The following is a 16143-nucleotide window of genomic DNA, read 5'->3' as shown; positions in this document are numbered from 1 at the left end:
CACAGGTGCCAGACAGCGCCGTGCTGACCACTGCAGGCAGAGATGAAATAGAGAAAAACAGACAAAGAGCAGGCTCTTTGCTGACGCTCCAGCCAGGCAACCTTCCATCAGACACGTGACTGCCTGGCGCTAAGGACTCACACAACCTTCATAGCAAGGGTGGCGGTGAGGGCAGTGCAGAGTCCAGGAGAAAACACTGAGGTGGATGGCTCACTCTCCAGGGTGTCTCCACAGTGCCCCCTGCTGGATGCTTCACACTCAGGAATGGCCTTGGAAAACAAGGGCTGCATTGGGCTTTTTAATCCTAGAAAAATCGGTGAGGTCCAAGATTGGGACAATGGCTCAGCTGCTTAAGCCTCGGCCCTGCACAGGGAGCAGACATGGTGGCACGTGCTTGCAACCCCAGCATTTGGGAGGTGAAGGCTGGAGGATGAGACTATCTGTTTTTAAGCTAGGGGCCAAGGGTTTGTTGTTGGAAGTATGCTTTTGGCTTCTGTTTGGAACAGTAGTTAGAATATATGTGTCCACGTAAGACCCCGGGGCTCTTGACATTTTGGCAAGCTTCATGTGAATCTTGGGTCAAGACCTCCAGTGGGTGTGGCTTCCCTGGCCCTGTTCCCCATGTCTTAAACAGGCCAGTTGTAAGATTCCCCATTCTCTTAATTAAGATGTTGACTACCTGAAGGTCACGGCTTGGCTCTTCTCAATAGGATCCTGATTGGGTAATTAGAAAGAGAGAAAGTCAAGCATGGCAGGGAGTGTCTTCAGACCTCTGAGATCTGGGGTGGCCTGGGGACTTTTCTAGGATGGACATAGCATGCCAACACTGAGGAAGGACCCGCATCCCAGCAAAGAGACAGAAAGCACACTGGGAAAGAAAAGGCAAAGGGGCTGGTAAGGGGCTGAGGAATAGTAGGCAAAGTACCAGAGAGATCCAGGTTTGCATCATCCATAGGAGGGTTGTTCAAGGAGTCTCTGTCTCCTTCTCTATGGGATGGGGTCCTGTCCACTCTGCCTGATCTAGTCATGTGACTTAAATGAGGTTACGTATGTGAATTTCCCAGCATAGAGCCTGGCAAAGAGACAGAGGCCAATAAAGACTGGTTTCTTCCCCCCTTAGCTGTCATGGGCTAAGGTGGAGGGCTCTAGCCCTCCATCACTGTCAGCCCCAGACAAGTTTCCGAGTGTTCCCTCCTGTTCAGAGAGAGAATAACAAGAGGGTGAAGGACACTTAGCCTGGAGGCTTTCCTTCTGCAGATGTGGTCTCAGCTTGTGGCAGCTCCTCCCCACTGTGAGCCTCACTGCCCAGGTAGCCTTGAGATCATGGATTTAGAATACAAACACCAGAATATAAGCACAAGAAAGGGACCAGAAGGCAGTAGAGGGATGCTCTCATGATCTTTGGGCAGGCAAACATTTCTAAGCAGGCCACAATACTAATCACACATGCATCCATTGGACTCCCTCAAAAACATGGACTCTTGCCTAGCACCATGGTGCACACCTGTAATCCCAGCACTTGAGAGGCAGAGGCAGGTGGATCTCTGTGAGTTCCAGGCCAGCCTGGTCTACAAAGTGAGTCCAGTGCAGCCAGGGCTACACAGAGAAACCCTGTCTCAAAACAAAACAACAACAAAAAAGGATTCTTGCGCATTAAAGACATTGTTCGTAAGATAGATGAAAAGACAAGTTATATCTCATGAGAAAATAATAGTACTCCATATATCTGGCTAAGAATTGTATCCAGATAGATAAAGCATGCCTTGCCTACAAATAGTATAAAGGCAAGCCAACTCTTGTCTTGTTATTTCTCCTTGGCTGGATATGGCCACTGTTGTCTTGAATTAGAGCAACTGTGACCACTAGCAAGAGACCTCACAAGATACGGTGCTCAAAAATATCTGTTCCTGGAGAGAGGAGGGAGGCTTCCGAGGCCCTGTCCTCTCAGAGTTACATGAGGGTTGACAGAAGGTGGAAGTCTTGCTTAAACCTGCTGAGGTTATAACCAACTCAGCAAGTTGGTCCGTTGCCAGAGTGTCTAGAGCAGGCAGGATCTGGCCAGCTTAGAGTGCCCAGCATCTTCAGGGCGTGGGCTCATAAACCATCACTCTGCGTATTTCATGTGACCAGACATTTCTTTATGTCTCCCTAGGAAAAGTCACCCAGCACCAATTCAAATGGGAATAAGACTTGAGCAACTCTTCATTAAAATGATACAGACATGATTACTAAGCACTGGAGGGGTTCGACACTGGGGGAATACACACAAAGACCATGTATGCTGAGGCTAAGAGCAAATGTTGGCCAGGGTGCAGAGCACTCTGAACACACACGCAAGTGGCACGAGTGCAAACTGTTGCAGCAATCTCGGAAAACTGGGCTCCTCTAATTCCAAATCCCTTGCACTTTCTGTGAAGGTCTCTAGGGAATGGCTGTGAGGGCCTCAAGGCTAGCTTCATAAACTGCACCTTGGGCGAGGCCAGAGGGATGCTTTTGCCAGTCAAGACCCCATACCTGCTCCTGAGCCTCATCATGGCCTCTCGGTTGGATGCCTTACTTCCAAGTACAAGTGGAGATTTCTAGTTTGCTCTCCCAAAAGCTTCTCTCATCTTCTCAGGGGCCACACCAGTGGTAACTTACTTGTGCCAATCCCTCCAGGTTGACGTGGCTTGCTGGCTTAGAAGATGCTGGCCTTATAACACAGCTGCAGCTGAGGAAAAGGCCAAGAGTCGGAGCACTAACAGGTCACTGGAAAAACCACGCAGGCAGCCTTGAGTGTTAGGCCCTGAGGACTCTTTGAGCAGCAAACTCAGATCATCACAGTGGAAAAAAAGGGCCCAGGCTCCTTTCTGCCAAAGCACCTGCTTCCTGAAGTGAGGCTGAGCCCCAGAGAGACATGATGTCATTGGTTTTTATCACATCTCAGTGAGGTGGCCTTCCTGGGGAGGAGATGGGAAAATAGAGCCCTGTGGCCTGAGCTAGGAAAAGAAGCAAGCTTTCTAGCCATTTGAGCCAGGGCCCCTTGTTTCAGGGATAAAGCCACCTTGTCTCACTTGCACAGGCCATGCTGCCTGACAGGACTGCAACAGGCTTAGCGAGTTCTTTCCATGGAATTTTCTGTAAAATAAAAATGCTGTATTTCTTTAAGGCTCTGTGTAAATGAGAGCTATTGTGGCTGGTGAGAAATAAAATACTTCATTGCTAAGTAAAACATTAAAGCATTCCTTCAATCTCAAGGAAAACAAAGCAATATATATACACACATAAAATACATATATATATATATATAATCTTAAAAATTATTATTGTTGTGTACGTGTGAACTCACTTGATGTGTGTGCATAGGTTTGCACTTGTGCCAGGTTTGTGTAGAGGTCAGAGGACAACTTTTTGGAGTCAGTCATCCCCTTCCACCTCTATGTAGGTATCCAGGAGTCAAATTTCGTCACCATGCTTGCACAGCAGACTCTTTTATCTGGTGAGCCACCTTGCCAGCCCTGCATGATCTGTTCGCATATTGAAATAATTGTTCTACTCTGCTTGTTTAACTTAAAAATTATGAGCCAGTGTGCTGGCATATGTGTGTAATCCCATCCTGGGCTACAAAAGAAGGCTCAGTCTTGCAAGAAAAAAAAAAAATAAATTCAGGGTGATAATTGTTATATTCTCTGTCTTCTTCACAGGCAAAAGTTACCATCTTGATTTCATGTGATTTTATTTTATTTTGCCTATTTAAAGACTTATTAACAAAATACACATACAGGGTTAAACATCAAATATTATCAAAGGTGCCAATGACATGGCTCAATGATAGCTCAGTAGGTAAAGAGATTTGCCCCTACACTTGACGACCTGAGTTCAAACCCTGTAGTTTACATGGTGGAAGAAGAGAACTAATTCCCACAAGCCGTCTTCCAATCTCCACACATATGCCACGGTGTACACATGACACACACACAGACAGACAGACAGATAGACAGACAGACACACACACACACACACACACACACAGAGAGAGAGAGAGAGACAGACAGACAGACAGACAGACAGACACAGAAACACACTAAAAGAAATGTAGAAGAAATAATTTAAATTAATGCCAAAGATGCACAATGAAAGCTGTGTCCTCTTGAGCCCTAGTGATCTCTCAGAGTCCCCAGAGAAATCACTGTCTTGGTGGATTGAGCCCTGGGAAAGACATTGACATGCAAGGGCCTCCCCCCAAAGCTAAGAGATTGTGGGATGAGGCACTTGCCCCATCTGTTCTACAGACCTGACAAAAATGTCCCTGCTTCTCACCTAGTGCATCAACACACAGGGAGCCTACACAGGACCTCAGAGTCCCCTCCAAAAGCCTCAAAGGTGACTGTTGTCAACACTATCACCATAAGTTGATGCTGTCTTTTTAAAGACTTCACACATAATCATTATTCTCCATTGCAGCATTTCTGTGAGATTGGTGCCTGTGGTTGTAGATAATTTCAATTATTGAAGTTTCTGTGGAGTTCTCAATGACCACAGTCTGTTCATTTATGGCTAATGAACAAGAAAGTTGGCTACTGTAAATCATGCCAATAAATCACCTGGTGTGATAGGCACACGTTTCTGGTATGTGTAAGACATGTATGGATGCAGGGAATGATAATTGGCTTCCTGAAATGATGCCAATTTACATATTCACCACCAAAAAAGGAATTTCCATTTTTCTGTGCCTTGGCCACTTTGATTTGCCATCTTGATTTTGGCCATTCTTGAGGGTAGGCAGTGCCAAACCAATGTGGTTGTGGCACATTTATATTTCCCTAGTGGCTAAAGAAAACAAATATCCTTCAATTTTCTTGATGAGCAGTGGGTCCTTTTTTTAAAGCTTGTGGATAATTTTGTTAAGCATTTAACTTTAAAACCAAAACAAACAAAAACCCCAGGGCGGACAGGGTGTCAATCTCAGCAGATGTCAGGAGGAGTAGACTGGAGAAGAAAAGAGAAAGCCATGCCATTTGAGTTAGGTCAGCATGGAGGTCAGCCAGGTGACAGACAGGTATCCACATGGCACAGAGGGGAGCTTTAAAGAGAAATGGAAGTCCAGGGTGTCAGGGAAAGTGTGCTTAGAAACAGAGCTAGAAAGAAAAAAAAAAAATAAGAAGGAGGAGGAGGAGGTGGAGGAGCAGGAGGAGGAGCAAGAGGAGGAGGAGCAAGAGGAAGAGGACCAGGAAGAAGAGGAAGAGGAGGAGGAAGAGGAGGAGCAGGAGCAGGAGGAAGACTTACGGAGCTGCACACCTACACGATCCCTGCTCTCGCCCTCTTCAGCGGGTGCAGCGCTACATCATTGCAGGGAGAGGCTCAGCCAGGACACCCTGAGCATCATAGCCAGCCCCAGGCACACGCAGAGCCAAGGCTGGTGAGCAGCAGGGTGGTGAGACCAAACCAGCCCAGTATTTTCTCCATTTGTCTTCAGGAGCTGGGGCTGCAACTGCCACTGGCAGGAGGCCTGGGGTCCAGTTTTGTTGTGCCCCCTAAGAACAAGGATCAAAAGACCGTGTTCTCCATGGATAACCCGGGGCTCCTTTCCTGCCTTCCCACACCTATTCCTCAAGTCCAGCACTCTTGGCTGCTCCAGATGAGACTGTCCCCTCCAGTAGATTGAAGGCCAAGGCTTCCCTGTGCCTGTAGGATCTTCCGCCTTTACCTGCCTACAGTTTTCTCTCTGGCTGTCACTCTCACAGCCTAGGCCTGCCCTACCCCTCCCTGAGATCTAAGAGCAGAAGACAGCGACACTGACACATAAAAAAGTAGGTGTCACCAGGCACCTCAGGTATTTATTAAGAACTTACTATGGACCAGGACCCAGCCTGGGCCCAGGATACACAGGTAAACAAACAAACAACAAACAAAAAAGTCTCGGCCAACAGGGTTCACAGTTGGGTTGTCACGTATTTCAAACACATCTTTGGCATATTTTTCAGTGATAGAAATCTGAGGCCACCAGAAAGAAGCAGTCATGCTACCATAGGGAAATGACCTGGTGGGAGTTAGTGGAGAAAGAAACTTGGTCAGGATGTTCAGGTGGAAGATTCCCGCATGGCCTCCAGCCATACGTGATGGTATCATTAGTGAGGGTGGGGCATAGAGCACAGGGCCTTTCCTTGTGGAGTTTACAGTCCAACAGGACAGCAAGGCGTAAGTCCTACATTACGAATACTTGATATCATACCAAGAGTTTTCAAAAAAGAAAGAGTAGAGGACTTTGAGTTCCAAAGATTCATGGGGTCTTGATGGACTGGAGTTCAAAGAACATGTAGAATGGTTGGGAAGATATGGGAGAATGTTCTAGAAAAAAGAAGTAGAGGGAGATATGTATTGTTTGCATAAGGACAGATGTTCTGCCGACTGCAGGGTAAGCTCAGACACATGGGTAAGAAATGGTCAAAGAACCCGGTATGTGTGTGTCTCTGTCACAGTGAGGGCACGGAAGTGGCACTTTAGTTTCTGAGTCCCCATCTTTGTATTCATGGTTCAACAGCTGGCCCAGCCCTACCCTGGAGGTGGGGGAATCTAAGCAAGAGGCAAGGGTACTATGACACATGCTCTTTGGTTTAAAGTTTCTTGATGCTTTTGGAGAGAAACATCACTATATTAATAAGCACATAAAGAGGATTACAAAGCAAAATATACACAAATCTTCTTTTATGATCGAAAAACTACACATTCAAAGAAATCGCTACAGACTCCAGAGACTTTTCAATGTTTCTTCTCCTATGCTCACTAGGGCAATTAAGGAAAAGGTCAGAAAAGCCATGATACTCCCTGCCAATGGCCATTCACAACATATTTATGAGGTAGATATTGATTAGTAAGCCTACAGGAGAGAGCACTGAGGCCCATCCGTGGTCTAGCATACCAGAGTCACACAGCTAAGAAACCAGAGAATCAGAATTCAATAAGAAATCAGCATGTGGAGGCCACATCCTTTTTACAGTGATACATTGATTGGGCACAGGATGCTTTGCCCCGTAACATCTGTATAACTTATACAGTTGTGCAGTTGGAGGGAAGAAAGTGGAAAGGGCAGGCTGGTGCTACGTTGCGAAAGGACACGAGCACCAGGTGAGAAGTCTCATGTAGAAGATGGTCGTGGTCCACAAAAGCTGGGTCAGCAGGGTCACAACAGGGAGTGAGTGCACTGTGGCCACAGCGATGGGGCTGCTGCCTTCCAACTTCCTGTCACTAAGGTAGAGTGAGAGCTGTCCTCGGCACTGGCTTCATTCCTATGGCCAGAGAAGGACCCACCGCATCTGCCCTTGTCCTACAGAGCATTAAGAACTCAGGATCCTCAAGTAGCCTATTCTTGAACTGAGCAGCACAGAGAGCAAGAAGCCACCTGTACCTTCTCGCAAGGTGCCCTCACTGTCTAAGAGGCTGGCAGCGCACAACAGGACGGGGTGGGGGTGGGGACACAGTGTTATTGGGCCTGAAAAGAAATCAATGGCGAGTGAGAACCATTAGAGGCGGCTGCAGTTTTCTGGACCTATTATTTTCCGTCTGGAGGTCAGTGAGACACAAAACCCCTCCCCCGCCCCCCCCCCCATCCCGTTGATATGAAAATCAAGAAGTTGATGATGTTTTCATGGTCAGATAACAACCCCTGGGAAGGACCCCCAAACGGTGTCCACATACAATGTAGAGAGTTATTTGTGGCGCTTGCAAGGTGCTCCTCCAGCTAGAAAATTGTTGTTATGGTTCGTAACTGAATGGGGCTGTTTCCCTTCTTGACTTTTTCTTCCTTTAGAATGCATCCAGAGAGTTTATTGAGAAACCAGCTGACATCCTGGAGGTCCTCAGGCCACCTCAAGTACTGCTGCTTTTGTAGAAACCCTCTAATAGCCTCATGTCTCATCAGCTGATACTGGGATAGGGACCCCACCACCACCACAATGAGGACACTCTTGAGGTCAGACAGACACCGGCTCTGGGCGTACCGGAAGGCTTCCAGGCACCAGCCATCCTTAAGGAAGTGTCTGCTCACTAGACACACTGTCTTTCTGCTGCCCCAGACGGCTGCCTGGATGTTGGAGATGTGGTTTTCCCCCGGGATGAAGTCTCTTTCTTCAAAGCACAGCCTGAGCCTGTTTTGGGAACTGTACTGAACATCCAGGTATTTGAGCAAAGCATCCTGGGCCCACTCAAAGTCTTTGCTACTGAAGCAAAAGTAGGCATCATATCTGTACTCACCAGGTTCCGAACTCCTGACCTTGTCCTTGAACACCAGCTCCTGGATGGCCTTATAACCCAGGAAACAAATCCCCCGGAACTTTATGACTATGAAGGTGATGACGAGGAACAGAGTCAAAGTGACGGTGCACATGATGAACAGGGAAAACTTTAGGGACAGCAAGGCTTCCTCTTCATCACAGTCCTTGGTGGAAATGCTGTAGAGGGGGGCCCATAGCAGCGAGTCAGGGTACATGCAGTACATGTCTGCAGGAGACCCGAGCAGGGTCACGTTGGTTTGGTTGAGCCAGATGATAAAAGTGCTAAGTTTACATTCACAGACAAACTCATTATGAGTTATGTCCAAGGCATGAAGTGAAGAAAACAAACCAGGATCCGGAGAGAAAAGCTGATTTCTAGATATCTCAAGAATCTCTAAATTAGCAGGTAAACTGCCAGGAGAGAGAGTGGTCAGCCTGTTAGCACTAAGACTGAGCAGCCTTAATGCAACCAAGTCGCTGAATATGCTGGGTGGGAGGAAGTTAAGGTAGTTGTTATTCAGATAAAGGATTTGGAGGTGGAAAAGGCCTTTAAAAACATCCCAACAGAGGCCGTTCTCCCAGGCAAGCTGCAGCATGTTTTCGGAGAGGAAAAGTTGCTCCAAGCTCAGGTTCTCTGAAGGGGTGTCAACTGCCCTGCAGGAGGAAAGGCGATTCTTATTCAGGATGAGAAACTGGAGCTGGGGGACTCGCAGGAGGAAGTACAGGTCAGACAGGCTTTCTAGCCTGTTTTCAGACAACTCGACGAAGTTGGCTGTAAAGCGGGTTTGTGGCAAAGTGACCAGTTTATTGCCGCCCAGGAGGACAGTCTCTATGCTTGGAATACTATGAATAGTTTTAAGAGCATTGTCACGGAGATCCAAGGTTTGTAAGTTTTTCAGGAATCTGAATGTTTGGTATTGAATGATCCCGATGTGGTTCCTTTGGAGGTCAATGTAGGCTACTCTAGGAAGCCCATAGAAGTTGGAATTATAGAGTTCTCCCAAAATATTATATGATATATTGAGAATCTGAAGGCTGCCAAGTCCATAAAACGCGTTATCTGCGATCTTGTTTATCTTGTTGAAGGCAAGGTTCAGAAACTTCAAATCCTTCAGTGTCTCAAACACTTGGGGATTCAAGGAGAAGATGTAGCCGTGTGAAAGGTCCAGGTGTAACACCGAACTCCCGGCCAGACCGGCAAATGTGCTCTGGTCAGGGTCTTTGATGTTCTGGAAGCCAAAGCCAGACCCCATTATATGGTACGTGAGAATCAAAGAGGAAACACGGCTTCCCTGGATGGCGTTGCTGAAGTTCCCTGTGGTGGCCACTGTCCAGCCATTTTCAGAAAGATCTAGAGTTTCTAGCCACATGCCTCTGAATGGACTCTGGCACGTCTCCCAAGCCACAGAGACTCTGCTGAACAGGCTAGTTGATTTGAAGCCAAAGAAAGAGAGAGATTTGCCATGCAGGGGCTTGAGCTCATCCTGACAGAGAGTGAAGATCTGATTGAAAGAGAAATCTATGGCTTTTAAGGAGTCCAACTCCCGAAACGAAGGATGGAGATGAAGGCTGTCAATCTGATTGCCAGATAGGTCTAAGCGAGCTAACGACGTTAGATTTCTGAAGTAACCATCTCTTAAGATAGCATTGGAAAGCCCACAGGAAAACAGCCGCAGTTCCAAGAGATGAGACAATCCCTGAAAAGCATCGAGAGCCAGGACTTCAATCTGGCTTTTGCCCAGGTCCAAGATCCTAAGATTGGGCAGGTTTTTGAAGGCCTCCTGGCCAATGGTCAAAGGTGTATCCTGGGCCCCCAGCTCCAGCAGCTGGAGCTGCTCCAGGAATGGGAATGATGTGGCATTGACCGTTCTGATAGAGTTGAAGCTGAGCAGGAGACTTTCAGTGGTTTTGAGGACCCAGGGGATCTCGGTAAGGTTACAGAAGTGAAATAAGGCTCTCCGTCCATCAGAAGAACAGGGAGGCATTCCCAGCATGGGGCTGACTATGAAGACCACACCTATGAGAAGGTCAAGTTGACCTCCCATGATCCTGTGGGAAAAGAGAAGAATAAAACCACAACATTGCAGCCTGAGGCTCTCTGCACATGGGTCCTCAGCACTTGAGGGTGGCCTATGTGTTGGGGGGCTAGTCCCTTGGAGCCCTTTGCTCAACTGACCCCTCAAACATTGTGCTGGCAGATTCTGCTTGGTGGAGCAGAAAAACTCACTCTTTTCTTCTCAAACACTTAATAGTGCATACTTTACACACGGGGAACCAGTACTTCACAGATATTCCATCCAAGCTGGGGAGGGAGCTCAGTGGTACAGCATTTGCTAGCATGTGCTAGGTTGTAGGTTTCCCCCTCAGCACCAAAAAAACAGCAAAGAAGCAACAGCAAAACTGTTGCCCATTCAGTTGTGCTTTCGTTCCAGACTTGCTGAGGGAAGTAGAAAATCATAAGGAAGAGGTATTTTTTTTTTTTTTTTTACTTCTGTTCATCCAAAAGAGCCCCATTACTAACTTCCAAAAGCTTAGCTGAACAGACAATAAACCCATCTGTCTCTCTACTGTATTCTGTCCCAGACTCTAGCTCATCCCCAAAGACCTGAGCTGACCCTACGCACTGTGCGCATCATCGTACGGGCACGAGGCATTTTACGTATTTCATAAAGAATCAGATTTGCTCGCCTTAACGACATGGACTATGCACCTGCTGCATGCCTGACACACATGACCATATGAGAGTATGACAGTAAGCAGAAATACACCCACCTGCTGAGGCACAGTGTGGGGAGCTCACCATCCATCCATGCACTGCAGCAGCAAAGGGCGTCTCACAGATGTGTCTGCCATATGTTCCAAGCATAGATGCTGTGTAAGAACAGGAAAAAAGCAACAAGGACCTTAGCGAACTTAATGTCTTCTGTGGTGGTTTGAGTAAGAATGGCCCCACAGACTTACATAGTTGAATGCTTAGTCACCAGGGAATGGAACTCTCTGGAAGGATTAGAAGGACTAGGAGGAATACGTTGAAGGAAGTGGATCACTGGGGGCGGGCCTTGAGGTTTCAAACTTTCACACCAGGCCCAGTTAGTCTCTTTCTTTTGGCCTCTGGTTTAGAATGTAGCTTTCAACTACTTCTCCATCCATGCCTGCCATGCCTGCCACCATGTTCCCCACCAGGCCTCTGGACCTGTAAGCAAGCTCCGGTTAAATTCTTTCTAAGAGTTGCTGTGGTCATGGTGTCTCTTCACAGCAATAGAACAGTAACTAAGACATCTTCAATGTGTATGGCTCCTCAATCTCCTCACTTACTGTCAATGGGTCTTATCAACATCTGTTGATAGGTTCTGTGTTCCAGAAAATGTTCCCCATGGGCCCAGGTGTTAAAGGCTTCATTGCCACCCTATGACACCACTGGGATGTAATAGAACCTTTAAGGGGTGGGGCTTAGTGGGAGGAAGTTAGGTCACTGGCATTGTGCCTTAAAAGGATGCTTGCCTCTTTGGTCATCCCTTGAGCCATCCATCTCTCTCCTTGTAGATTCCTGCCTGCCGTGCCTAGAGCTGCCATCTTGCTCCTGCATCTGCCAACTTCAAGTGTGCCCTCATCATTTCTATCCCAAATAGTCCCCCACAGCTCTGGTAATCACTGAATATAAATCCTGGCTAAAAAAGCAAGTCTAGAGAGGGCAGGCTAGAATCTATAAGGAAAGAGAAGGTCAGCTTGAGAGATGGTACAAGAGGCAGTTACTGAAATGGACCCTAAGTGAAGCTCCATCACACTTGGCATGCAACCCCAGGACTATGATTCTAAAAGCTGGTAGAAGCCTGAAAGGCTGATGAAGGAATCCAGTGTGGAGCATAAGTCTTTTTGAGTGGTACCCAGAGTGAAGAATTTGAAGACACGCTTCAGTGGACACAAGAATGGGCAAACTAGGCTTGGGACCCAGGAAGAAAAATAAACAGTGTTAGAAAGCTCATACTCACATCAAATTTTATGTACCCTTTTTTTCACATCTTACAGTGGGAAGTGAGGTCTACTGTGGCCTACAAATCATGGAAGAACATCATGCCAGAGGGCGCCACTGTGTTCAGCTGCACACAGTCACACCACCTGGGAGTGGGCAACCTACTGTAGTGCTCCTCATACTGGTGTGTGTGTGTGTGTGTGTGTATGTGTGTGTGTGTTGTCTGTATAGTACATGCAAATGAGTGTAAGGGTGTGCAGACCTGTGTGCATGCTTGCAGAAGCCAGGGAAGGATGTCAAGCATCTTCCTCTATTGCCCTCTGCCTTACTGCCTTGAGACAGGGTTCTTCACAGAACTCACTGTTCTAAATTGCCCAGCCAGCCAGTAAGCTCTCAGGATCTTCCTGACCCATCCCCTGTAGAGCTTGGGCGACTGGCACATCCCACAGTATGCACAGCTTTGTCATAGGCTGAGGTCTGCAGTACTTTGAAAATCTGTTGACAGTTTTGTGACCTTTTCCTACACCAGCATCACAAACCTAATGTTGTGCCCAGACTCAGAGTTCACCTGCCTCTCAGAGCCCACCTATTTCAATGGGATATGGAGGACCCTCAGTTCACACGGAAACAACCACCATGGTTCAAGTTCTAAGATGGGGGTGAAAACATTATTTGCAAAGGGTCAGATGGTTAATGTGTTAGGCTATGCAGTCCAAGCACAGACCACAGTTTGCTGGCTTCTGTTCTAGAAGAAAAGAGAATAGACACTCCAACTGCATGAATAAGGGTTTTTAAGTGACTCTGAGATAATTACGGTGTTGAGCTACAAGAAGGTTGCAGGAGAGGCTGGAGAGATGGCTCAGCGGGTAAGAACACTGTCTGCTCTTCCAGAGGTCATGAGTTCAATTCCCAGTAACCACATGGTAGCTCACAACCATCTATAATGTGATCTGATGTCCTCCTCTGCCTGCAGATGTACATGCAGGCAGAGCACTGTATACATAATAATAATAAATAAATAAATCTTTAAAAAAAGGGGGGGTGCAGGAAAGAGCTAGTGATGGTTTTGCTGCATCAGGCTACATCTTATGTAGCCGGGTGGAGAAATTCCCTCCAGGGACACAAGCATGAGGGTGCCAGCTTGGAATAATCTCAACTGAATTTCTTCATTCCGATTCTGACTTTTGCTGGGATCACTGTTGATCCCCAGGTGCGGCCACTGAACTAGAAGACCTTGAATTTCTAGTGATGAGTGATGGGCCTAAATAACTTATATCTCAAGAGATTTCCACCTCCAGATCCACAAGAGAAGCTAAAGACTAAAGCAAGGAAGATGAAACCAGCTAAACAAGTAGATTTAAACTAAAAATTAAAAACTCTTTGGGCCCAAGTTCTATCATAAAGATATCATGTAGACCTGTGTCTTTCAGAATGTAGAGAAGAATGGAATCGATTCCATTCTTCCATCTGAAGCAGATCCCTGGCTGAAGTGGCTGGCAGGACAGGTGATGAGGGAGCCAGGTAAGCAATGAGATGAGGTGCCTGGAGAGGCTAATGCTGAGAGCCTGGGAGGGGATCCGGCACAGCAGATTTGTTCTGAAACAAGAGCCAGAAGCTCAACTGTGTGGAAGTAAACACACCCAACACCAGCAAGGCAAATCTAACTAAAGATGAGCACCAGGCAGCTGAGGTCTCCCAGGCTCCAGCTTCAGGAAGATTAGTGTCCTGGGAGAACAAGAAGTGAAAGTCTTCACTAACCAGGAAACTGGGACAGAGGGGAGGACATCCTATTGGGACTCTAGATGAGAGAAGCACGGGAGAATGGCAAAGTAGAAGGATCCAGAGGGTTCTAGAAACCTACAAGAAGAACATTATGATAGGCAGATTTGGGCCCAGGGGTCCCGCTCAAACTATGGCACCAGCCAAGGACAATACAGGCAGTAAACTTTAAACCCCTACCCAGATCTAGCCAATGGACAGGACATTCTCCACAGTTGACTTTCACACGTATTCTGGTGCCTCATATTTGACCACGACCCCTGGATGGGGAAGCCTGGTAGCACTCAGAGGAAGGATAGCAGGCTACCAAGAAAGAGACTTGATACCCTATGAGCATATAAAGGGGGAGGAAGTCTCCCTCAGTCACAGTCATAGGGGAGAGGAGTAAGGGGAAAATGGGAGGGAGGGAGGAATGGGAGGATACAAGGGATGGGATAACCATTGAGATATAATATGAATAAATTAATAAACAAATTTAAAAAAGAAGAAGTGAGCAGTGAGGCCTTCCTTGTGTGAGTGTGAGGGAAACCAACCATGGAAGACCCGAGTGACCCGAAGCCACACCCTCTAAGCATTTGAGCACAGAGAGGGGCAAAGTCCTGTACACTTGGGTGGAGAGCCTGAGGGAGCATGCGAGCTGTGACCACCGTCTTCTCTCCAGGGCCCGACCCTTCAGGAAATCCTTTCAGATCCTATCAGAGCAATCTGCCATCTTGTGGTTGCCAAGAGTAGAGGAAGAAGGGAAGAGAGGCAGACCAAAACTCCAGGGCCAACCATAAGTCATCATCTACATGATAGAAAGAAAACACATAAAGTTACTTCCATAGTTACGAGTAACATATGCATTCCTTGTTCATAGTGGTAGAGTTTTGTACTAACACGCATGAGGTAATCCTCCCACCACCACGAAAAACACCCACTCAAAACTGCTGGCAACCTAAGTCATTGTGCTTTGGCTACGTGTGGTGGTGAATGCCTGTAATCCTAGAGCCTAGAGACAAAGAATCAAGAGTTAGCTAGGTTCCGTAGTCACACCTCATTTCAAACAAAAACCAAAACCACTGTGCCAATACAGTCCTCTCCCAGGATTTATAGCAAAAATAGGGTTAGAGTATAAGACTCAAAGGATTCATGATTAGCACAAAAAAGGGACAGGAATTAAATAAAAATGGTATGTGGTAAGGCTAGTTAAATAAACGAGAGACCCATGAGTGCTTCAATAGGCACGGACTTGACTTTGGAAAAGACCTGAGGTTTGCTGGTGGAAGTGGGTGCCAGGAGGGTTTTAGTCAATGAATTATTATGAACTGGTAGGAAAAGAGGGAGCTGTCTTGATATCAGGGGGAAAATTTAGCACCAACTATAGATGCCTGAAGGCTCAAAATACACTGAGAATGGAGGTAGCAGACAGACACCAGGGTGTATTTCATGTACTCTTGGGTGGCTTAGTTTGGCTTGGTGCGGTTTTCTGTCTTTATATATAAAAATGCACTTAAGAAAATATGAAACACACTTCTGATACTAGGGTTTTTTGTTTTGTTGCTACTGATTGAACCCATGGCCTTGGGCATGTTAGGCAAGAGCTTTTTCACTGAATCCAGCCAAGTTCTCCAATACATCAATAATCTCCATCTTCCCTAATAGATAAGTATCATTGTCCGTTGTCAATTTTCTTAGGAACAAGTTCACATTTTGAGATAAGCATTACAGCTGAAAAGACAGTGTCAGTGCAGTTGAGGGTGGGGGATTCCGGTTTTGTAAACAGTTTCACCCTATGTGCTGAACAGTGTGGCTTGGGGATCAGCCACAAAGACTCACCTTCAGGGATAGGGGAAGGTGGGGTGGAGGAGTAGGGTCCTCTCCTCAGCCTCAGCATTCTTGTTTTGCGTAGAGACTGACCAAGATGAGCAGTCTGCAACCAGGTGGGAGCATTCTCAGAAATCTGTATGCTTAACAGGTGCGAAAGTTGTATAGACACTCAAGCCTGAAAGTCCCCGGCATAAATCAATAGTTGTTGAATTTGCCAACATCTTGAAGTCACCTGAGGTCTGAGCCCAGGTCCTATCAGAGAAAGGCTCGTTTTAGTTGATCTGGCAGGCATGTCCAATATGCAGCCCACAGGTTCCATGCTGCTACAGATAGCCA

General features: G+C 46.8%; 1 protein-coding gene across 1 annotated transcript; it reads right to left on the bottom strand.

Annotated features, from left to right (window-relative positions):
• Window positions 1-7696: 7696 nt before the first annotated feature.
• On the bottom strand, window positions 7697-11139 carry Tlr5 (toll like receptor 5). The gene is made up of 2 exons (XM_051148060.1): window positions 11022-11139; window positions 7697-10298 (listed from the first exon to the last, which is right to left on the bottom strand). Exons 1-2 carry the CDS (start codon window positions 11054-11056, stop codon window positions 7718-7720), a joined length of 2616 nt encoding a protein of 871 aa, XP_051004017.1. The 5' UTR covers window positions 11057-11139; the 3' UTR covers window positions 7697-7717.
• Between the last annotated feature and the right edge of the window lie 5004 nt (window positions 11140-16143).

The sequence above is a fragment of the Acomys russatus genome, chromosome 6 (assembly GCF_903995435.1).
Source record: "Acomys russatus chromosome 6, mAcoRus1.1, whole genome shotgun sequence".
Classification (NCBI taxonomy): Eukaryota; Metazoa; Chordata; class Mammalia; order Rodentia; family Muridae; genus Acomys; species Acomys russatus.
This window is presented reverse-complemented; position numbering and strand designations above follow the sequence as displayed.

Excerpts from the sequence above, each read along its gene's own strand:
- Tlr5 (XM_051148060.1), bottom strand. The coding sequence starts at position 11,056 with ATGGATGGTGAGCTCCCCACACTGTGCCTCAGCAG. Across the intron at positions 10,299-11,021 it reads CCCACACTGTGCCTCAGCAG|GATCATGGGAGGTCAACTTG; the intron begins GTGGGTGTATTT and ends CTTTTCCCACAG.